This window comes from Rhipicephalus sanguineus, chromosome 2, assembly GCF_013339695.2.
Source record: "Rhipicephalus sanguineus isolate Rsan-2018 chromosome 2, BIME_Rsan_1.4, whole genome shotgun sequence".
Taxonomy (NCBI): domain Eukaryota; kingdom Metazoa; phylum Arthropoda; class Arachnida; order Ixodida; family Ixodidae; genus Rhipicephalus; species Rhipicephalus sanguineus.
The window spans coordinates 182,410,173-182,435,603 of NC_051177.1; the positions used below are offsets into that span (position 1 = coordinate 182,410,173).

Genomic DNA, 25,431 nt, shown 5'->3' on the forward strand with positions numbered 1-25,431 from the left:
GAGCCGTTACTTCACTCGGTAGGCGACTTGACCCTTGTTTGACTTTTGTTTTTTGTCTGTGCGTACTTTCTGCTGGTTTGCTTCTTTCGTCTTTGCATATTCACTTGCAGCATCGAAAGGATGGCTGTTTCTTTTTTTTAAGAGGGGAGTAATGCCACCTGCCCAACATGACAGGTACGGCGACCGCGCGCCAACAATCCACAAGAATGGAAAAGATGTTCTGGGACAGTGCGCGATCAATCGTTCTGAGTTGTTGTTGTTGTTGTGTTGGTGTGTTTGGCAGCCATTTTCCCAGTCCCTTCTGTGCGTCTCTCTGCCGGTGCAGTATTTCCTAGTTCAAGTCCTTCTGTAGCACGTGACAATATTGCAGTGCTTTCAAGTGTTGTCAAGCGCACGCCGGAAGCGGGAAAACACCCAATTTTATCATAATTACAGCACCGGTGGCATTCCAAAGCTTCTTTTTCAGCGCGCGTCGGTGCCTCGCGAAGCAGACGACGCTGGCGCTTATCCTGCCAAGCACGTCACGCAGACGGTGGCGCCACCTTTTCTAGTGGTGGGCCTCGCGCCCAATACCTTGCCCATTAGTGGTTGTTTCTAGAGCGCAGTTCATAAGGACTCGTCCGCGCTTTTCGCCTTGGCCTTATCAGCGTAACCGAGAGAACGCTTGGCAAAGCGAATATGAAAGGGGGCGAAAGAAGAGCGCAGCGAAGAATTAATGACAGCGATAGCAATGAGAGAGAAAGAGAGGAGAAACGGGGCGGAAGGTGCAGTGTGGGTATGAAGAGAAAATCGGAGGAGGAGAGTGGCAATAAACCTCTTGTTTGTTCTAATTAGTTCGTACTTTGACTTTAAAAAGCAGCCAAAAAAACAGAGACAAGAAAGGCATGTTTAGAAATGACAGACGCGGATTTCTAACTACATTACAGTGTGCCTTCTTGTAATCAATTAGTCGCGAATGCATCATCTGTCTACTAGCTTGTCTTCTCAATGTGATGGTAGCTTTTGTGACGTTTCTCTAAACCGAACGGGACAGTTACGCAGTTTTGAGTGCGATCGATCGTTGTCAATATCCACTCATCAACGATAATGGAAGCTGTGGAAAGAATTTTCCGGATGTTTAAAGCCTCGGGGTCAAATAAGCTTCAAAACATACTCAGTACACCTGTGAGAAAAGAAGGCATTCTATATTTTTAGACAGGGAAGCGCCTCTAGACAACGCAGTTTGGTCGTTCACACCGAAATGCGGATTGTGCAGTAGCAGATTCAAGATTCTGATTATAATTAAACAGGAAATTATCACAATTAAATCAAAGAGCAACGTCAGCAGGGCTCTTCGTTTTCATGCATGTGCAAATCGTTGGGTCACAAAGATACAACCAAAATAGAAAACGAAGGAAGGGAATTTAAGGACTCGTTCCTTTGTTGATAGAACCTTAATGAAAACCAACGGACAAGAAAAGGTGTATAGACGTTAATTGTACTGTTTCAACTGTATTGTAGCAATTGTGATATAAATATGAAGAAAGTAAAGTGGACGAAAGGACAACTTGCTACCGGCAGGGACCGAACCTGCAACCTTCGGGTATCGCGCCCGATGCTCTACCAATACAGCTACGGCGGCTGTCGTCCTCTCGTCCACTTTATCGGGTATTTATTTGCATGCAAACCTGGGAGCGTTGGTCTGCGCCAGAAAAATGTAATATGTAGCGAAGCTTATTGGAACCCTGAAGTGGGTCGTCCTCTATTCAGCAGCAGATTCAGTGCTAGTCTAGAAATATGCCACGCAACACGAATGACGCTGATAAAAAGCATGTTCGAGAAAACACAATAGTAGTAATAGAATGTCATGGCACAAACTTGCACCTATTATTGCGATAGCAATTATATGGACAGTCTCGGCTGATTTTTGCCGTCGCCGTCATCATGCACCGTATATGTATATGTCTATATATATAAAAGCCACAAAGAAAAATAATTCAGAAAAATTTTCCGACGCGCGGAATCGAACGGGTGACCTTTCGCTTTCCAGCGCACAGCGTTAGACGGTTACGCCGCCAACAATACCGTCTTTCAGCCTGCTAACGGCGAGCTATTTATACACACCATTTCCTTCAGCATGATTTTTGAGTCACCGCGTAGATGGCGTGATGTGCGCGTGTTGCGCGCTTTAAAGATCGTCGCCTCGCTCCTGCGAACGCCGTTGCTCTTCGCCCTACAGGGCGTGGTCGCCTTCGTGCGCTTATCTTGAGGAAAGAAGGGGGCGGCCGAGGGAGAGGGGGGTGGTTGGAGCGGGCGGTTCTATGTCTTGCGCTTTCCCCGCGATGTCCGCGCTGAAGTCAAAGAGCGTACGAAAGTCACTTCGCTCGCTGCAGCGGCCACGTTTGCGAAAGCAGCGCGCTATTCAAAAAGAAATATGTAACAAGTGTGACAGTTCGCGCGCGGCCTGTGTGTACCTGTTCCTTCGTTTCGTGCGTCCTGCTTTATGTTTGAGCAGTGCGCTCCAAGTGTCGAGCTGTGACGCATGATAGTTCGCGCTCGTCCGGTGTGCGTTCTTTTCGTGCGTCCTTTGGGCTCGAGCGACGCGCTGGCAATTTCCAGCTGCTTTCTATTCTTCGCGTTACACTCCAATTTATTGCTATCGCATTCATTGCTTCACCGTTGCGGCGAAACAGTGCCTTTTTTTATACATAATACAGCTGTTTCAGTGCTTCAAAAAGTTCACGGACAATGAGATATCGCGCTAAAAGTAACTGCTTTCCAAATAATGACTCTGTTGCAATGAAAACGACACCAGTAGTTCAAGAGATCGCGTGTTTTCTTTTGAGCGGAGCCACCCATTTAACGACCCATTCATTCCGCAATTCGCATTATGTGATGCCTGGTTGCAGAATTCGCGTTATGAGACGCCTGGTTATATTACTCTTAGTTATATTATATATGAACCTTGTATGGTGTCTTCTTGCAAAGGAGCTTCAAGCGTCCGCATGGCTCTGTGGTAGGGTACTGGGCTGTTACGCAGAGCGCCGAGGTTTGAACGCCATTCCATCCTGGATGTATTTTCTCATTTCGCTTTTTTTTTTCTTATTTCGCGCGATAGCGGTTACGGACACCGGCGGTGACAGTGGCGGTGGTGGCGGACAACTACGGCGCCAAAAACGGCTGTTGTTGTGATCTCATAACAGCGTTTGCTGCAATACACAGCGTGAGCATGCCGAGCCAGCCCAGCTAAGGCGCAAAATGCGCCAACAATAAAAAAAAGAAAATAAGGAAAAACAAGCAAAGCGCAAGATCTGCGCATTTGCAAAGGCAAAGGCAGGCAGACTAATCGTCGTGCAAAAAAAAAAAAAACTGGCGGAGAAAAGGTTCCTGCGAAGAGGAAACGCAAGCGGTAAAGTCTAGGACCTGCTCTCCGCTCCTTGCGCGAACATCCTCTCATGCAGCGGCAGCACCTTGAGATTATCAAAGAACATTGCTACCACCGGCGCGGCGAAGATTCCGAAGCCGCCGCTGAGATGTCCCTGCCGTTGGCGCAGCCGAGGCCAACAACTAAACTGTCGAGGGCTGTGAGGGAAGCATGGAGAAAAGAATGGGCCGCCTTCTCTACGGTGAAGCCCGTCCCTGACATTTCCTTGTTCTTGTCCGCCTAGTCAACCATGGCTCACATATATTCGAATACACTCGTCCTGGTAATGCGGGCGCCACACTTTGTCTTTTGCATAGTTTTCAATCTGTCGTGTGATTTAAGCAAAGAGGACGTGCTGAAAATAAACCGACTCATCATTGTAGAGTGACGCTCAATAAGAGTTTCGACACGGTGGCCATGGTTGAAGGGGGCCCAAAGCCTACACTGTAATTTCGGCAGACGTGAAATTGATTTTGGAAATACCAGTAGGTGCAGCAACTAGTGTTTAGGTCACTGATTGTTTTCTATGTTGGCGCCACCGTGCGGTGTTGGCGCCACTTTGACCACGAGCAGCATGTTGTGACTCATATTGGGCGCGACTGTACCTACGTACATGTCTCTCGGGAATATATCGCGAATTCAAAAAACACCTCAACAGCAGCGCTGTAATTTCGCATTCAGGAATATCGTATTGCAGGTTAATACTTATAACGCCGGAGTGCCACTATTGCTTCTCGCCACCCCTGGCCTTGAACGCCTCAACAGCACAATAGCCGTTGTGAAACCTCTGCTAACAGCTTCCCAGCAACAAAGCAAATAACTGTGAAGTGGAATCAAGAAAAAGGCATAGTGGGTAGGTTGAAAGAGATAGCTACTGAAAACACTAGAGCTTGCTCTTTTGTCTGCCGCACTGTCACTCTTACTAGAGAATCGGCGCCAGCACGCCCAGCTGTGTTCCCTTCAGCGGGTGAGACTACGTTCCTTGCAGAAGGTACGACCTTGTTATGTGAATAGAATGTGGTGGCCGCTGTGATAATGTGGTGGTGGCGGTAAAAATTTGATTGTTTATCATCTCACAACTGGTGAGTGGGACGTTTACCCAATACTTCCGCGTCGTACGACACGAGAAGGGGCGACATAGAAAAATTTCTCGGTGATTCGGCCACCGACTCCGAAAGTTGCCCCGGCGATTTGCAATCGTGCCTCTCGTCTTTCTTTTTTTTTCCACAGGTGTGGGTTTGCGTAGTGTTCGCCATGATGACCTTGTCGCTGTTCTCCACGGGCCTGGACCGCTTCTACGAGCAACAGTGGGCTACATACAAAAACGTCACGCTGGGAAGAAAGCGCTTTCGCTGCGGCTTTTACGTCGAACACTTCCTGGGTCATGCCTGGGAGTACTTCGAAAACCTGCTGGGAAAAGGCAAGTCATTCGTCAGTCACGCCGGCAGTCCATAGTCCAACAACGATTAATATCAGTGGGCAAAATACTGTTTGCATTTAGATGCTAATTGGTAAATTGCAGCAAAATCTCACTTCACCACACATTATCCCTCATTCATACTAAGGAATACCGCTTTGTTGAAAGTAATGACATATTATGCTTCTTTCGAGCAATTCTATTTCTGAATAACTAAATATTTGGTCCGTCAACACTAGCCCCAACTACTGCGTATTGGGGAACGGACTGATGGTCCATAAGTGTTTGTCGCGGTTTTGGGGAATATCTTGAGTCAAAATCAAGCCTCGTGCAATCATCACGCAATTCTTCATAGGTTCTGTCTACGCTATTACGCGACAGTTTTAGAAGTTATTGCGCGTTTTTCTCAGAAGAGGCTTGGACCATATAGCACCATCGATGGCCCCTCTGTGTTGCTTGCAACACCATCGCTTCACGCTCCTTTCTACCGCACATGCACCGCATACATTACATACTACGCAAAATGAGATCGGCTAATTGTGCACGACAAGACAATGGAATACACGAGGACATAGCGCTGTGATCAGAAAGGGTGAAGGAGGGCTAGCAGATGGATAGAAAGTGAATGAACTCTTAGAGGCACCAGTGAAGAAGTTGTATTCAGATGACATCACATCATGACCCTGATGGCGTGTCGAGGACTGTTTAAGCGAACAAAAAATCTAGCACAAGAGCATGCGATTCTATTTTTTATTTTATTTTTTTACACTCCTTAAAGGGCGCCTAAACCACCCAGAGGTCGAAATTTAGTTGGCGTTGCAGTTAAATTGTGCACGAGTCTACAGTGAACGCTAGCGGGGTTACCAGCGTTTGCTCGTTTTGCTCTTCCCTTCGCTACGATGCGTTCGTCGGCTCATCTGTCCACCTCTCCGAATACCCTTCCTCAGCGTCCGAGGTGAAAACGCAAGGAGCGCGGGCAACTGCTAGCAGAAAACAGGTTTTTGTTCGCCCACTGACAGCGTCTGTTGCTCGCGCCGTCGCCTAATCGAACAGGTGATGTCAAGGCGGCCGTTGCGTATAGCGGAAAGGAACGGAGAGGAGCACGCGAGCGTCTGTGAGTGGTTTATGGTCCCTTTAAAGGGGTACTCACACCAATTTGAGAACCTGACTTTACTCCGCCTACAAGTCTCATGAATACATAGATGGTTCTGAGCAAGTGCGAAGCTCAAAGACCGATATTTAACTTCGACATTAAAGTCAAATTTCGCGCTGCGCATCTACAGGCATCGACACTAGCGTGACTTCAGGCTACAGTATCAATTCTGATGACTTCCCACACCAGTAGGGCTAGTTGCAATGACATCAGGTACCAAAAACATACAAAATGGCTGCTTGTGTGTCACCAATGAAGAGATGGGGTGGAACGGCCATGGAAACGTCATGATATCCTGCTCGAGCACGTGACAAGCCTCTCATACTGTGTTGCTACGTCAGGGTGCACTAACATCCGAACATAGTATGGTATGATGAACTTTATTCGGGTCCTGAAGATCAACCCTTGGGTTGACGCAGGCCGCTCCCATGCCGGGGCAGTAAGGTTTAACCTTACCGCTGTGGCGCATTTACGCTTACCGGTACATCTTCTAGGCTCTTGAAGGCTCGACTTTTTATCTGGCGCAAAGGAACAACTGAAAATTTTCGTGTCAGTACCGTTTTGAAGGTGTTTAGGTACGTTTTACCTGTAGTTGTCATTGCGCGGTGGTGTTTGTGCAGGCTCCTCTTCGCCCCCCGGCCGCCAGGCTTCTCGCGTGGTGACCGCCTTCTGGTGGCTGGCCGTCACTGTGCTGGTGTTCGCGTTCGCCGGCCAGATGCGCGCCTGTCTCATGGTCAAGTCCCAGGAGGCCGTGATCCGCAACATACGGGACCTGGCGCAACGCTCTTCCGTCCGGCCTTACACGCTGGCCGGAAGCATTCTCACCGCCATGCTCAGGGTATAATGCTCGAGCGCCCACTATGCGCAGATCCTCTAAGATTTCACGAAGAACGTAGGAGAGGATGTCCCCCAAAGAAGTGCTTACCTAGAACGTGGTGACAGGCTATTCTCGTCCAGCGCATTCGGGTTTATAAATGTTACAGTTCAAGTGTGAACAAAGACGAAAATACAATGTAGGGGACGCGGAAAAGCACTGCGTGTACTGGTCCGTCGCTTTGTCTTCCGCCTCTGTGCTGAGCTATGCCTTAACGTTCAAACGTGATAATTCGTGCTCCTAAGCCTCCGCATATCTAATACGCTGTACATAGAGCGGCAGACGGGTCACGAGAACCTGTTGCTCAACATACCACAGCAATCGCAAATCACTTATGTGAGAGCCCGGTAGGTGATGAAGGGTTAAAAAAGAAAAAAATTGTCATGTACCCGTAACAGGAAAACTATTTCTTTAAATAGGAAATATTAATTTCTGAGAAACCCGTATGGATTTCCGTGTGGGTTTGTGGTACACATGGGTGAATGCCAACGCGACATAAATAACTAAATCAGCTTCATACGACTTTATAAATGTCGATGCGCTTTCTTTCCTTTTCTGAAAAAGAAGAAAACTGAGAGTTCCACCACTTACGTAGACACTGTGCAAGGAATTGAGAACCTCGAAAGAGAACGCAATATTTCGACAATTCGGGCAAACACGTTTTCTATGCCAATATTTAAAAAATATATTTCTTTTTCAACCCTTGTCAACGACTATCACACTACGCATTTCAGCTGAGCAAAAACTGCCACTTCCTTGACGTATGTGAAAGGACCGAGCTACTATCGCCTCTATAATGTTATATACCACAGGAGCTCAGTCAAATACGATTTGAAATAATTTCAGTGACCTGATACGGGAAACTAAACGCGGTAGCGACGCATGTCTCTCTCTCCCTCTCTCTACATTTTTTCTGCGCCTTGTTTGCTATATCAAGCACTTTCACACAGAAACGGAGAGGGTCACATGAGAGCAGACACACCGGTAATTATAACTGGAAGAGCTATTGTGTTTTTAAGAAAGAATAGTTTTAGAATATCGTCGAAGAGTCACTCGCTCATACTAGTCGAATCACTTTTCTCATTTTTGTCCCCTAAACACGCACACATACGTCACAATATAAAAACGCTTTTGGCACTCAGCTTTGTCACAGTGCCGTCTACCAGGCCAGTGTCGGCGCGATGTCCCCGTAGCTTACAACGTAGCGCTTCCAGGTCAAAAAGCTGTACAACTTTGACATTAAATATTCAAAAAGCTGAAAACCGGAGGGGCAGTGCTGGCTGTGGTTAGCTATTCAGAATCCTACGAAATATAATGCTTCACAGCAGGAACTACGAAAAAATATATGCTTCTTGCTTGTGCAGTGGCCTAGCCAGGGATAGCACACCGCGGCCGTGCCCCCCCCCCCCCCAAAAAAAATGTTTTTTTTTTTTCTGGCATGGAATACAGAGCACATATTGAAGTCGGATCACGGACGTTCATAGTTCGCCTTTTTAATCATCACATATTCAGTGCACTGCAATGATAAACTACAAACAACGTCCATGTGTGTCCTTGGCATTCTTATCAGTTCGCTTGACATGGCTGCATCTGCTTTAAGATAGCCGAGACATGGAGCATTCTCCGTGCAACATTCTACATTGGACATATGAGCACAGAGGTCACGAAAGTCACGAATATTAGCCGTTTCTGATACTGAAATAGACCAAGACGCTGTTTCATTGGAAATATTATAGCCCACTTTCCAGTGTAACTATTATCACCTCGAATGAATAAACCGCGCAAAAGAACGAGGACGAACAGAAGAAACAACAGACCACAGCGAATCACACCAACTTGCCCAGTTAAACGTTCTAATGCATAACTATTATCAAACTGTCATTGTCGCTTTCATCTTTGGAACCACTCAGGACAAGTATTTCTCTGTCTTTTGCACAAAATTATGCATAATGTACACCCATATACACTACCACTCGTTCGTCCCTTCGGCACCTCTAGACATCTGCATAATCATCTGTTTCCAGCGCATCTTCGGTCACACTAACGCATTCAACAGCTCCGCTTTGCCGCGTGCCATTGCGCTTTGGAATGGTCTTCCCGACAAAATGCCGACATTAACGACCCATTAGCCCTCAGACGAAAAAATCAGTGCAATCTATGGATTGCACTGATTTTCCCTGCCCGACGTGGGTTCCGGGCAGGGAAGTTTGTCGAGCATCGTTTATCCAGCAATGAGCAATTCTTTAGTTCTATTTGTTGTTACCTTTATTATGTATTTATATTAAAATTTGTACCCTGTGTTTATTCTATTACTGTAAAATAAGAAGCTCACAAATGTTAATTCACTTTCCTTTTTTTATTTTATGTTCTTTCTTTCTTATTTTGTTCTCGTTCTCCTTATATTTATGTAACTATATAACATATTTCACGTGCTTCTCCAATTGATATCTTATCTGGGCCGCCAGCCTCACACAATACTCCTTGTGGAGCCTGTGAGGTATATGAAATAAATAAACACTTAAATAAATAAATTAACACTCACTAGTACTGACGCAAGACAAACTGACGATCTTGAACGTGCGACTCTTCGACATGACATCTGAATTACGAGGGAGTTGAAGCATCTCCGCTTCTACGTGTCTGGACATATGCTATAGCCACAACCACTAGGCTTAAGCGTTGTCTGCTTAGGTGGTCTTTGAAGGCCGCTAACAAGACTACACCATTACCAGCCTTGCTGCCTTCCTAAGATAATTTCAGTGGTATAAACTACTCCATCGTAAGATGTTTAGCCGAAGTAAAGCTTCACTGCTGTGGACCTTTAAAAAGGGACCCTGTACCATACAACTAGCACTGCGCTACATAATAGCAAGTTATTGACGAGTACCTCCTTGTCAAAACATTGGCTCCAGTTACATTCCTGGTTCGACGATTTCTCGTTTGCAAGAGTACACCCTTTTGCGCTAATTGGTTCGATACATTCGGTGAGGCCATAGCGCTGAAAATACAGGTACAAAGGAAGCGTACATTCTATTGTGTTCCTTTGTCCCTGTCTTTTCAGCGCTATGGCCTTACTTAATTCTCGTTATCGTAGGTTACATACAGGGTTTATGCGTGAAACATGCTCCATATTGCAGAAGAATTGATGCCTGGGCAAGTTGGAATTGGTTATGCATGTTCGAAATGGGCGGCGCAAAAACAAGGGACAAAGGAAAGACTACACACCGCAGAGCGCCTTCTCACAACTAACTTTATTAAAAAGAACATACACTATTTGAACCTTCACCAAGTACCACGTGCTCTTACATCATTGATAGCCGACAGAGCACATAGACATGTGTTGCTGTAAAGATTAGGAACGGTTACAAAACTATAATTACATGTACACTTTTTTTTTGTCCCTTTGTCCCTTGTTTTTGCGCCGCCCATTTCGAACATGCTCCATATTTCTATATTGCAGGACTCCCGCAACCCGGCGTACCAGAAGGTGTTCGAGCGCATCATGCGCTACGGTGGGCAGACAGAGCTGCACCGCATCTACGGGCAGCCGATACTCGAGCAAGTGGTGCGTGGAAAGGCGGTCGTCATTGCCGACCGAGGGTCCTTCACATACAAGGTCTGCTTAACCTCTTTATCCGTGCCCAAGCATTCTTTCGTAATGTACGCCATGTTTTATCGAGCCCAGAATATTTATAACATTCGAAATATTGAGTGCCAGCTATCGGCTTGTCGCAGAACGTCCTCCGCAATCATTGTGACGGTGTCCAAAATCGAAACTGCTCGCTTCACATTGAATTCCATGTTTCACCGTGCGAAAAACGAAGACGACATTGGGAGACCCACAAAGCGATGTGTGTGTCTTTCATTGACGTCCTCGTTCCTTGCGCTGCGAAACATCTAATTATGTTGCACCAACGAGCCCAGCGCTCAACCATAGTTCACTGTGAAACTGCCAGCAGAGCAGCAGCTTTCGCCCTTGTTCTGTGATAAGGGCAGTAGAAGTTGTTGATTTATTTATCACAGAAAGTAAAAAAAAATTGCGCATTAGTGTCGTTGGGAAGGTTATTGATCGTATGCACGTTATTGATCTTATGCAGCTTACTGTTAGATAGGCAACGAGACATCATTATCAACGCTGGAAACATTGTAGAAGTCCTTTTTTTTATTGAGAGCGGCGCTGTCATAGGGAACGACAAATAAAGTAAAATCCGCGTACTCGACAAAAGCCCAACATGGCGAGGTTGCGGACCAAACATCGCCGTCCTGCATGCATTTATCTTCTCTTCTGTTAACTTCGACTAAAAAACCTATCCTTTTACCCTCCGCTCCTCCTGCTTCCTTGCAGCAACCAATTATTTCTATAGTATTGCTGGTCAATTCCACGTCGAATGCTAAATATTGCTTCGAGGATCACCCTGTGTCCTACAACCGCTACAGTTTCTTTATGTTAAAGCTCTGCCTCATTATAGCGAAACGAACCGACGTTCTTTCGCTCATAATACATTTGAGTGAATAAAATATATACTGCAAATCGAATTTAGGAGTCCTGTACATTGCTGCCATTCTTAAGAGTGCCGTTTTTTGGGCCAGTTGGACATGCATTTAGAAAACGGCAACGCTGGTCAACATGGAAAGAGGAAGGCAGTGCTTCCATCTGTGTGCCCGTGTGCCTTCCTCTAGTCCGTGTTGACAAGAGCTACCCTTTTCAGAATGCTCCCATTCGCATGTTGCTCTAATACTTTTTTTTTGCCAGACCAATCAAACACTCTGACAAAATTTCTAAGACAGCCGACATTCCTAAAAATGGTATTCCGCATTTCCCTTTTTTTTATATGGGGAGAGTCCCAGCAGAACCACGGAGGGCAGAACAACTTAGAGTATTGTTTATGTTTATGCGACTGCAACAACTGAATCATAGCACTAAGATTAAATCCACACAATGTTGCAGTTGTAACAATGGATGACCATCAAGGGCTAGCATTTAACGCCGTTAGCCAATACTTGCCGATAATGGCAACATTACGAATCATTCTGACACATTTTTCCATCATTAGGTATTATTTAGTGGACATTATTTATACTTTACTCATCATCTAGCCAATACCAGCTAGCCTTAGTCAGTGCTTCAACTTCGCGAGTAATTACGCTAGGAGCTGGCAATATGTTTGTAAATACGGCGTTTCCGAGCATCACCGCTCGACGTTCCCCATACAGAAACAGCGCACACAGGGGGTAGAGATACGCTATGATATGTGCTCGCGTTTTCTTTTTTTTTTTCTTTCTTTTCTCTTTTTTTGTTTTGCTTTAATGAGGCGAAAGCCATATATGGCTCATAAGCAAAAACATCCGGCGTCCGGCTTTGTCAACACGGAAGCTACCAAAATTTACGTATAGCGCATACCCGCATTCACCGGGTGTCACAAACGTCTGCAATTCTCGCTCACTCGCCCCTTCCTCGAAGGAAAGGCGCCGCGTTGACGGGAGGGAGCCTTCCTGCAACTGACGTTGCGGGAACAGCACCTGCGATGCTTTCCCACACCGGATGCAAAAGGCACATGTTAATTGAATGCATCTGCTGTGGCGATGCGTACTCCGCGAAAGGGTTTGGCTGCTTCGGGAGTTGACGTTGAGCCAGCGAAGAGCGCGGTCATCGGTGTCGCGAATCTCGCGTAGGCGGCGAGCGTGGAGTGGCCCGCGCAACGAATCGAGTCGGCTGCAACACCGAACACCCTCGTCGTCTACCGAAGCTGGCGGGACCATCAGCGGCACCACGTCCACTCCCCTACGAGCACCACGAGCTGGCATTGTCCGTATTTTTCTTTCTTTTGAATTTCTGTTAGTCTCCATCGTGTCGAGTTATCTTACGAATGTACCGCGTTGTATTGTTTTGTACCTGTAGTTATTGACTCAGTGCATAGTTTCTTGTGTCGTTCTTTTTTTCATCACGCATATTTTGGTTTGCCTCTTAGTTGATTTTGATATATCTTGCCATTTGCCCTTGTTCTAATTCAATGCTTGTCTCTTCCTTAAATCAAATGTCCATGTCTGCTGATTGAGTCCGTCAGTCATCCTGAACAACACTACACGTGCATCCCCGCACGGGTCGACCGCCATTAAAAATTCGAAATGCACTACTTCGAGGCCTTTCGGGGTCGCAGGCCTAGACGTAAAGTGGAAGCCTGCGAGCCGGCCGCAACGCCGTTGCTAGACCGACGGGGCCTCACCGAAGTGTGTGACACTGAAAGTTATTTATTGTTAAATATAGCGCCAAATAAAGCGTAAGAAAAAGACGGTGACCTTATTTTTAGGGCTTGCGGTCCCACGCGGCAAATTACCCACACGGTGGATGCCCTCCCAAGCGACTGTGTGCTTCGTTCTACCGAGAATTAGGCCGGAAGCGCGCTTGTACCTATTTTTCCTGTAGGTACCCGGCAGCAGCAATGCTCTGCCTCCCACTGCAGCGATAGATGTTCGACTATTTCACCAAGGCTGTGGTGGGTTAAGGTGCGCCCAGGGGCCTTTACAGAAACTTACAGAGCCACCTTTCGAGATTGGTACCCTTAAACAACCGAGCGCCACGTCGGTCTACTTTTCTAGACCTTATAAGTGTAGAGGAGTAGATTGACCTGGCGCCGTGTTTTCAACTCCTCTACCCCTAGCCCATAGAGGTAGGGGAGTAGAAGAGAGAGAGGAGAGAAGTAACGGAGCCATGCAACGGTCGAGTCTCTACATCGTTGAGTCTCCAAGAAATGAAGAGGTGTGAGATACACCGCTCTATTATTTGGCAAACAAGGAAACACATCCTATGGACTCGCGCAGGAAGGAAACGTAGCAAAGGCACTACCAAGAAGAAGTAGAAAAAAAGAAAAAAGTGCTAACAATTTTGATAGTGTTTTTTATTACCTCAGGAAGAATCACAGAGCAAGATAAGCAAATGCCTAAACTGTAACTCCTTTCTTCCTTCCTCTGCGCAGCCGAACTCCCTTAGCTGACGTAGCCATTCATACCTGGAAAAGACAAGAAAATGTCTTTCACTGCCACGCCGTCGTTGTGCGTTATCTCAAGAATGGAGAGCAGAGCACAATTTAGCAAAACAACTAAACTTTATGTACACATATATACATATATAAAGACAATTACTTATTTATAATGCCGCTGTCGCCATATGACTCCGCAGAGCCGACAGTGCAGAGCGGCGCTTATGTAGAACCCCACTAATCTCCTCACGGCAAGTCATTACATTCCAGCACGGACCTGGCCAACTGGAACTTGGTTTTTCGCTGATGATATTTTCTCCCTTTCACTCTTAATTCCTTCAAAAAAAAAAAAAACGGCGTGAGTGAGAAGAGAAGAATCACCAACTAACGTGTTTTTAAAACATGTGCCCATAAAGCACACAACATCGCAGTCCACAATGCAGCTTCTCTGCGTGCACTGACGCATAAAGAGCTCCTCATTACTAGCACCCATCTCGGTCGCTCCTTTAAAATGGCCTCAGACGACGATGCGCGGCTGTCAAAAAGCCCCCGCCAATCCATCAGGTTGGCCTTGTGATCGGCATGTCGCTGACTGGGGCGCAGAGCAGTGACCGGATGCGTTCTTGGGAGAGGCCGTTGTCGAAATCCACCCTTGCACGCTGTATACTTATATTTGCGGAAAAATCACGTTTCTTTTTATTCCCTCGTTTACTGCTGTGCCGAGTGCCAAAACCGACTCGTATTGTTATGTGGGAAGTTGCGTAACGGTCCGTGGCCGCCAGCCGCGTACAACTGCGTACAGCGCAGGACGCTACGTTTGTAGACCTACTGCGCTCGCTACGGAAGGTTAGCAAAACACCCACATTATAACAGCGCAAAAGCGCCTACGTCGGGCCACTTTACTGGTAACTGTAGAAGCTCCATTCAAAACACACTGAGTCATTCCCCAGTTCCGGTGGCGTTTTCTCTATTTCTTTTTCAAATAAAATTATTTCAATCCATAAGTATCTTCGCGAGCAACAGTTATATTTAATTTTTATTTTTCATTCATGTTTGGCTGTTGCCTCGGGTCTCTCTCTTAGTAGATCACTTAATTTCTCAACTCCTTGAGACTCTTGTTGCCCGTTGCCAATTTTGCTAGAATAGTGTTGTGCAGTTAGCGAGAAATCACACAAGGTAGGGGGTGGAATTGACATTGTTCTTGGTTTAATGGTTGTTAAAAGGTTTCATGATGGACGCTGTTTCGCATGATTTTATTTTTTTTTCTTACCCATATCACGGGTATACGGCTCCGAGGATCTGCCAGCGCCGCAGCGAGCCGTCACTCGAGGAAACAATGCAGTTAAAGGAAAAGCTAAACGCAACCGGCGTTTTCTCAGGCTACAACTCGTCGCATGAGCATACGGACTGCAGCTGATTACGAACTGAATCCCGTTCTTGGTCCGTGGTTCAATCTAAGCAACGAAGGTTGAACTAACGAAATAAAAGCGATGCGCGTTGCCGTTGCAATAGACGGTGACAACCGAACGCATGTCGAGCCAATCGCGCGGGCACCAAATCGGTAAGACTGGCTTTCACATCGCAGAAGATGTCGAGAACTACCGACATAATAATAAGTGTTGTGAACTACCGACATAATAATAGGCGTAGTAGAGGGCTCCAGAAATGTCGGCCGCCTGGGATTCTTTACCGTGCACCAAAATCTATAAGTACGCAGGCCTTAAGCATTTCGCCTACATCGAAATGCGGCCGCCGCGACCGGGATTCGATCCCGCGACCTTCCGGCCAGCAACCGAACACCATAACCACTAGTCCACCGTGGGGGGCAACTACCGCCATCCAAGAGGAGTGAAAAAGGTAGCGGGACAAATTGTGTAGCCTGCCCGAAGTTCCACCAAGTATTTTTAACCGTGAAGCTGCTTAGCAAATCGTTGTTTGTCCGACGAACCAAAAAACTATCATCATCATCATAAACGGGTGTGTGCCACAGAAATTGGGTAAATTCCACTACTCACCACTGGTCCACTAAAAATGAACGAGGCAACAGTTAGCCAAACAACAAATGGCTGCGAAGCGACGGCGACGAGCCGAAGACCCCGAGTACGTACAGCGAGAGAATACTATAGGAAACGGGAAAGGCAACGGCGGCTGCGAGAAAACTCTGAAGCGATGGAAGGCCCTACGCCAACGACGACGTACCCGTAGATGCGAACGCTTGGTTTCAGCGCGCCCCGCCACGGTGGTCTTGCGGTTACGGCGCTTGACTGCTGACCCGAAGGTCGCGGGATCGAATCCCGGCCGCGGCGGCTGCATTTTCGATGGTGGCGAAAATGTTTGAGGCCTGTGTACTTAGATTTAGGTGCACGTTAAAGAACCCCAGGTGGTCTAAATTTCCGGAGCACTCCACTACGGCGTCTCTCATAATCATATCGTGGTTTTGGGACGTTAAACCCCAGATATTATTATTTTTATTATTACTATTATTACTGGTTTCAACGCGAGTTCCTGTCTCTGGAGTTGGGACATCCGTGTCATGCTTGTGACTGTCTGTAGTTTAACTCGAACCTCTCTGCGCTAAGAATCAACGTAGAATCAGCATTACCTAGCTCAAGCCTAGCAACGACCTAGATGCAACCTAGGAACAACCCTCATCACCTAGCTATGACCTAGAAACAATCTAGCAGCAACCAGATTTGTCTTCAGAATTGTCCACTTTCGCTGTTTCAAGCCTTGCGCGGTTTAGTGAAAGCTTCGCGAATTTTTTATAGGAACGAACAAAAAGGATCTGCCATAGATGAAGTTTCATAATCGTAAATCGTCTAAAGCGACATCGTCGCGTATATACAGCCGAAAATTAAGAAGAAAAAGAAGCACTGAGCTAATTACAAAAGCTTCGACTACAAAAAAGGCAGATACTCCTAGCACATATATTTCACATTAGATGAAAACAGAATTCTTCAATGAATCAAGCACGTTCAAATAAAAGTGAACTGAACATGGCACAGAGGAAAAAATAAATACACTGCTTCATTCTTGTGTGACATAGTAGCACCATCTTTACTGCAAGCGCTATAGTTACACAGGCTGGTGCGAACAATACACGACAAGAGAGCCGCACACGTAAAGTCGACTCGAGAACGAAATATTATTCATTGCAAACACCAGATGTTCGCATGCATTCCTTCGGAATGCACGCGAGCGTTACGATGTCCATGAATTTTAGTTTTGGGGAGAGGCTGTCAAGCGTAGATCGTTAAAGAGATATCACTTGGGCGCTTCCTGCCAGACCAACTTGAGATTTGGAAGCAAACATCGAAATAATGAGAAAGGCGAAAACGTTCCGCCATTTTTTAGATGGCGCTTTAGGAATGTTATGAGGAGGGGGGCGTAGGTGGGTCCACGCCACTTAAATGGGGGGGGGGGTTGCTCTGGGTGCGTGTTTGTATGACGCGCACGTGCTGTCCGTTCAGCATGTACCTCTTATCGCAATGTAATAAGTCAATTGAAGAGGTCAACAGCAACGCACGCATGCGCGAGCAGCAGTGATGCGGTTTCAGAGCTCGTACATGAAGTCGGTTTGTCCATGCCTGCAAACTCATGGCAATTTCGTCCCGGCATGGCACTCAGCAGTGTTCTCTGATGAGCGCCGATGCTGTCACATACCGTGCCTCATAAGAAAAGCGAATGCAAGCACGGCGTTTGTCGTGATCAGTAGCCGGAGTACGAGAACTCTGCGCGGCTTCTCGTCGTCAGCGAGAAAGTACAGCAAGCAGAGAAAGTTAATTTATTCAAACTTTTTCTCAATTTTCTTCCTCTCCGCTTTAGCTAGGTTGCTAGCAGCCTTCACCCACTTTCACTCGCACATAAAACATAGGACACGCGGGGCGATGTAATTGATTTAAGCTTTATACGGAAGACCACGGCGACGGCGATGAAATGTGTAGTCGACATAATTGTTACAGCAGTAATGTGCTGTCCAGGGCTAACTGGCATGTATATTTTGTGTATTGCCCCCCTTACTCCATGCCCCCATGGGCCCTGTTAGGTACCGTGAAATAAATAAATAAATAAATAAATAAATAAATAAATAAATAAATAAATAAATAAATAAATAAATAATCTTTGAGACCCCATATTCATGTGACAAAAATCGCACTGGCGACACCCGGTCAGTCTGATACCACAGCCCCATTTTCATCTCAGAAGCTAACATTTAAGTAGTTCTAAAATTAAGAACAAGCCCGGAACAAACGTTTTCCTCAAGGACAGGAAATTTTTTAACTGCATTTGCCAGCCAAGTGTGATGAGGTAAAAAGGTACTAACCGGATATCTGAGCCGGGATATTGCAACGAGTGGGCTGGAACTCACGATAACCTGCACCCGCGCTGAAGCGGACGTCTACAGCATTGGCCACTTCTGTGGACTGTTGCTATCGTTAGCGAAGCTTCAAACAACGTCGTCATTCCGTATGCGCCACCACATGTCAGCAATGCACGCGATCGGATGGCATTAGCCCGTTTAGCGAAAGAGTAATGGATGTATTGCAACGTTGTACACGTACGCGTATACGTGTTACGTACTACATGAACTTCTCAGCCAGATCGTACACTGGAACCTGCTCGGCGTTTGTGCCAATTCTCAGCCTCTACCTCTTCTCACCCAAAGACAGGCACTGCCTCTGCTGCACTCAACCATTTCTTCCTGCTCTACATGGGCTCACTTCTTGTGCATAGCTCTCACGCTTGACCTCAGCTTTTGGCTGATCGCGGCCAACCTGAGATACACAATGTCCGACCAGTAGCAATACTCCCGAGTGCTTTGTACCAGCCTCGACGTTGAGACGTTCAATGCGCGACTACGAGGCTGGGTGCTTATGCTTGGTTTTCGAAGTTATTTATGCATAATGCAAGTCATTTGAGATACAGAAAATACGATGCGCCGTGGAAGCTACTGCGCCGAATTGGTAGGCTTTAACAGCGGAGCTATTTAGGGGCTATCCATGTCCGTGGAAGGTCTCTGGCCGTCACGCAGAGCCACATGACCCCGCACTCTCGCCGCTAGGTCTCGCGGCCTTGTGGTGTGCCGAGAGCGAGACTCGGTATGAAGGGGAAAGGATTCGCTCGCTGGATTTCAAGCAAGACGGACGTGCCGGCCGCGATGTCCTGGATTACTCCTCGTACCTCTCGCTGATCGGCGCCCCGTGACGGTCTCCTCGCCCGCTATGCCGTGCGCCGCTCATCGTCAGGGCCTCCGCCGCTTCGTCGATGTTGTGCACCGTGCCTCTGGCTGTGTTTCGTGGACCCGTCCCTGAACTCCCGTGACCGTCTCCCCCATCTTTCCTGTCCTCTTCTCTCTTCGTTGGATGAATGTGCCCCTCTCACTTCTTTCTCTATTTTTCCTACTATTCTTTTATTCCCTCCTTACCCCCACCCCTACAAGAGACAGAAAGTAGGTGCCTTTTTCCTTTCCTCAATAACCACTGAAGAAAGAAAGAGGGGGAAAAGGTGAGGAGCGTCGTTGTACTCGTTGTACTCTCGCTAGGATGGGGAGTGTGTACATGCAAGGACGCCTCGCCAAACATTTTTGCCGACGCCGGCATGTCATGCACAGCAGCAGCGCTTGCAACGCTGCTTGCGTTCCATCGCAGCCATGTTAGTAATATGTGCTTTGGGCAAGTGGCCGGGTTGAATGGCCCACGGCCGTACTGGAACACTACCGTCGCGTTCCAGCACGGCCGTGAATAAGCACATCGTCGCGCGGGATCCACATGGCTGAACGTGAAGGACAACGAAATCACTAGGGTAAACTGCCGAAGCTTAAGAGCAAAATGTAATGCCTGACGAAAGGGGTGACGGCAGATGCAATAGTAAAATACGGCACTACTAACACCACAACATAGAGTAAAGCATAAATAGCAGTGATGCAATACAGAAATACTTAGAAAAGACTTGTAAAACAGAGAAGCTGAATATCATGACCAAAGGGGGCATAAGCGTCGCTGTTTTGACGGCTTTCACGGAGTGGAGCTCGCTGAATTTTTGAAGCACAACGCCGCGTGTGCCGGCGCTGATCTGACAGCAGAAACGGCTCAGAAGCGCTCTGCCTATCATGTGTATGAAATGTTGAAGTTTCGCCACAAGGTCGAAACAAAGAATGCGATGGAAACAAATTGGTATGTTGTGCGAAGTAAGGTTAGCAGTGAAATCTTTTAGTATCCGACTTGGCGTAACATAACAAAATGCTGGCGTAAGGAAGCGCAGCCACCGCCGCGAGCGAAACGACCTGCGTGCTGTCTATCCCGTCAACGTGAGCTGAGTGGTGAGAACACAGCGCACACAAATGTATGCGCCACCTGCTGAATCCCTTCAACATAGGCCATATGACAACTGTTATAGCGCGAAATCAGGACAAAGACAAAAGGTACACGAAGACGAGCGCTGACATCCAGCTAGGTTTATTGTGCAGAACACGGAAATATATAGGTGGGAAAACCACGTGACAATAGATGAGCAATGCAAAGATGAACAAGGCAAAAAAACAAAAAACAAACACCATAAACATACAAAAAGAACCTAAGGAAACAACTAGGAAAAACCAAAAAAATTCAAAAAACCCAAGGACTATCACTAGTTGCCCGCGCCGACACTTTCGACCCGCCGACACTTTCGCGCGCAAATAGTGATAGTCCTTTGGTTTTTTGTATTTTTTTGGTTTTTCCTAGATGTTTCCTTAGGTACTTTTTGTATGTTTATGATGTTTGTCTTTTGTTTTTTGTTTTTTGCCTTGTTCATCTTTGCATTGCTCATCTATTGTCACGTGGTTTTCCCACCTATATATTTCCGTGTTCTGCACAATGAACCTAGTTTGAAGTTAGCGCTCGTCTTCGTGTACCTTTTGCCTTTGTCCTGATTTCGCGCTATCCCTTACAAAAAAACTTATAGCCAATCTGCAGAAATTCTACAGACGACGAGTCACCCCCGATTCGGAATGCGGAAAGAAAAGTGACAGACTTTCTGTCACCCCTTGTCACCTCCCAGTGGGCAATTAGAACACCCTTTCTGCAGAAAGTCTGCAGAGCATTTGTAGCCGCCAGGATGTAGCATGCCGGCAGAATGTCTGCCGAACGTCTGCAGAGCGTCTGCAGAATTTCTGCAGAATGTGTGCGGAGCTTTGTCGCGGATGAAAAAAATTCGGCAGATCCCACGTACCGTGGGAATCGATGTTATGCGAAGCATGCGCGGGATGGTGACTGTGGCGTAATTCTTCACATTGAGCGAAACGTTACGGAATGACGCTAGAGAAATGTGGAAGTAGTATACGCACACTCATATGTTGAAGAGTCGAATATGTATTATATAACCAGCATAGGCGTGCGCAGGGTTTCCCTTTAGGGGGGGGGGGGCGAAGGTTCATCGCGGCGCCACCCCTCCCTATTAGGGTAAGGCGGGGCAAAATGAGACGCGGGGCAAAACGCGACATTTTGACTTTGCCGCCCTCTATAGCTAATACAAAAAGTACATTTTCTTTATTTCTCTATTTCAGCGATAGGTGCCGGTAGTTTTCGACAGTTTATGTGTAAAAGTTGATGATTGCTGACAGCGTTCGCGCGGGAAAAATTGCGCGGCTGATGTCAGTGTGTTCGTGACCCGCCAAAAGGGGCGAAATTCTGCTCGGCCAAATTTTCGGATCCGTGCATGAAGCTACTCCGGCATCAGTACAACAATGTAAGTATTTATGTTGTTACTTTATACTACTTGCTACATTCCACCAAAAGTTTAGTTCATTTGGTGCCGTATACCAAAGGGGAATGTTTTTTTCAATTCGGGCATTTGAGAGGGGCAAAACGCGACAAAAAGGCATTGAATTGCCTTAGAGAGTGTCTTATTGAGTGAACCATTTATTTACGCTCATTATATATGATATTTTTTGTTAAGGATGGTGCGGACGTACAAGAGAATATCATCTAGGGTTTCCTGGGAGCAAAACGATATGAAAAAAGCACTGGATGCTTTTCAAGAGTTTCGGAGCAGCACAGCGCCGGGTTCTATGTGGATTCAATGCGTGGAGTGCAAAGACTGGGCGCATGAAGACTGCGTGGCTACCCACGGAGTGAATTTGATGTGCTTCTACTGCAAGAACTGAAAGGATAATATTTTTTCACGCTTTATCTTTCTGCCTCACGCAGCGTCTCGTTTTGCCCCGCAGGTTGAGGCAAAATGAGACATGTGGTGCATTTTTTGTTTCTTTTTAAATAATATTTGGAACCGTCGCAGCATGGCCATATTTATGTAGCACATACCTTGTACCAAAAAGAAAGTTCCTGTGTTGACATTTTATGGTAACGAGTGAAATAAAAAAAGATATTCACTATTTTCACATTTTTGTGGGGTTTTGCCCCGCCTTACCCTAAGTCAATGTATGGGGCAGACAGCGCCCCCCTCTTCTTAGGTGACTAGGGGGGCGGCCGCCCCCCTGCCCCTCTTCTGCGCACGCCTATGATAACCAGTTGTTTACAGTTGCGTAACGATGCCAACAACAATATGGGTGTTACCAACAGACGCGGTAAGCTTATATGCAGTGCTTATATTCTTCAATACTGGATAGCGCGAATCCGAACAGAACAAAGAAGGAACACAGATGCACAGGACTGGCGTTACTCGAACTAAGCTTCAATTAGGAAAGTTTCCCTAGATATATGGTACGAAGCCGAGTGGCACGCTCAGGCGCACTGCGCGTACGTTACAGTCACAGTTGCAGTTGTTACAGTCTTAATGCTTATACTTGTCTGTTATGGCGGAAAACGCACGCACGTTTCACGAACCTGTGTGTGTGTGTAGGACGGGTTCTTGACAGTTCCTGAACAAGGTCATCATCACCGTGATCAGTGAGCACCAGCAGCTGGTCCGGACTTGTTATCGGATCCGTTCGTGATCGCGCCTACGAGGGGTCTAAGTGTAGTGAAGTGCGAGGTATGGTGCAGTTGGTGGAAACCCTAGATGCCTCTTACGATGAAATTATCTATGATGCCTCCAGTCCTGGAAGTGGCAGCGAGGTCTTTTGATGCCCTGCCTACATCCAAGCCGTGTTTCACGCAGTATAAGGACCAGGCGTTGTTGTGTCTTGATAAGTCAATATTGAAGTCGCCGGTATTGATGAGAGGCCTTGTTCTCTCGGCAGATTTATTGTAGGGAAGCATTCACCCCGGGTTTTTTTTTTTTTTTTTTTTTTTGTAATCCACGTAGTCTACGTTGCGGACCACGTGAACGAGTGGATGGTAGTCGAGCGTCTTCCAGGCGTGTTCTGTCTTCAGCTCCCTCACTTTGCTTGCGTCGGCCGCGGTGGTGTAGCGGTTACAGTGCTCGGCTGCTGACCCGAAGGTCGCGGGTTCGATCTCGGACGCGGCGGTCGCATTTCGATAGAAGCAAAATGCTAGATGCCCGTGTACTGTGCGATCTCGGTGCACGTTAAAGAATACCAGATGGTCAAAATTTCCCGAGCCCTTAGCTATGGCGTCTCTCATAATCATATCGTGGTTTTGGGGCATAAAACCCCAACAATTATTATTATCACTTACCTTCCGTGTGAATGTGTGTGTTCGCCGTTACCGTGTTGGTTGAGAATCTGTATCACCTGTGGCACATACCCGCATTACATGAACTCTGGTATGCGGGTATGTGCCACACGTGACTGAGAGAAAGGGTTTCATGACGTACGCGACAGGTATTTTGCGTGATTCATGTCATGACCAGTCAATCGCGTTCGTCATACAATGATCCCCTGCTATGCCAATTTTGGTATATCACAAGTTATGGAGGCGACCAGGAGAGCGCCCAGACGTAGGCGGCTAGATAGATAGATAGATAGATAGATAGATAGATAGATAGATGGATAGATAGATAGATACGTAGATAGAAACGGCCTAACTGCCTGAGGTTCGCTAAGAAATGCTTCGCATTCAAAAAATAAATAAAAGCTACCCTTTGCGTTAGCACCACGAGTCAAGTAACATGCAGCATCCAGGGGTAGAATACCATATATACATACACCCACCAACACACGACCACAGCGTACACGCAACAACAGCAAAGTAAATACCACACACTCGCGCTTCACAACCTAACACCGACCACCCGGTATATATAGCCATGGTATCTTGACCTGCCATTCAGTGCTGGTGGGAAAACTCCTACGCTTCAAAATTTTAAATTTACACGTTCACAGAATGCATGTAAATTTATGCTGAATGTTAGGCAGCCATAAAACACACATACCTGTTAATCAACACCCGCCAAATGTGCAACGCTATTTTAATTAGCGAATTTCAATTACCAGCTGGCAGGCTGTCGCATAGTGCTCCAGAAAAGCTGCAGCCTTTCTGCAGAAATTCTACAGACCATGAACAACCCAGGTGCGGAGCACGTGAAGACAAGTGACAGACTTTCTGTCACCCCCTATCAGTGTGTGACTGAAAGGTGAAATCCATTTAATCATTATTATGAAATGTGTCATGGTCCTGGATATATAGATACATTCATATATATTATATATATCCACACGCACGCACTCTGGGCGCTCATTATCAGAAAAGTCTGCTTGCCGTCTGCTAGGGGTCTGCAGAAAATCTGCAGACTAGGTCTACATGGGGACGACTGGTGGGTGACTGAAAGGTGAATTCATTTAATCATTATTATGAAATGTGTCATGGTCCAGAATATATACATACATACATATATATTATATACATCCACACGCACACACTCTGGGCGCACATTATCATAAAAGTCTGCTCGGGGTCTGCAGAAAATCTGCAGACCTTGTCTGCAGATAGGTCAAGTCTACACGGAGGTGACTGGGGTGACTGGGTGGTGACTCATAGGTAACAGACAGGTGAAACCAATTTTTGTAAGGGATAACAGTTGTCATGACCTACAAAGTAGCCCAAGCCGCCACCCTTCAACATAGGGCGCGCAGAACAGCTCCCGGCCATTGAATGTACGCAGTTCATCCGGAGCCGCGCAGAACTCTCCCCGCTCCGGGCGCCCCCCAGGGTCTTTCGTGCGAATTAAAACGGCCAGTGCGTTTTCTCTCCGCTTGGCGCGCAATCGTCGGCTGCTCTCACACGATTTCGCTCGCTCATTGAACATACGATGCACGGGGCGATCTTATCGCCCTTGGATTACACAACGGAGCCCGGTGTCGGCCTTCACACGTATCTTCAGGGTAAGAAGCTGCGTGAAGCTTGGATTTCGACTTGGAAAATTGTAAACCGCCATCGGCTATGACGCGCACGTGCAGCCAGCACTTCTGCGAGCAAGATTTCTGCTTCGGCGTGAGGCTGCGATGTTCGGTGAGTAGCAGAAAGCGCTCACTGAGACGCTCGCCCGAGTAAGCTGGCCAGCTAATGAGGCCTTGCTCCTGCGAGTTGGCCTATATGTTGCCCACCTCCATCCATATCGGCCCAAAAATCGGGTTACCCCTTTCAAATTCGTTGGCTAATTCCAACTTTATTTGTTTGCTACAAAGCTGTATGTACATATTTTTGTCGGAAACTTGCCACGCCTTTTGCATTATAGATACGATTTTGCTTGGAGAACTTACCAAAAGAT

The 25,431-nt window shown here is 46.8% G+C and overlaps 1 protein-coding gene across 1 annotated transcript in view; it reads left to right on the forward strand.

Annotated features, from left to right (window-relative positions):
- The window catches only part of LOC125757412 (probable glutamate receptor), an 80,013-nt gene that overhangs the window by 22,799 nt on the left and 31,783 nt on the right, over positions 1-25,431 (forward strand). Inside the window, exons 4-6 of the mRNA XM_049412995.1 lie at positions 4,634-4,843; positions 6,620-6,811; positions 10,308-10,463. Of these exons, the coding sequence (XP_049268952.1) occupies positions 4,634-4,843; positions 6,620-6,811; positions 10,308-10,463 (558 nt within the window). The remainder of the gene's footprint in view (positions 1-4,633; positions 4,844-6,619; positions 6,812-10,307; positions 10,464-25,431) is intronic.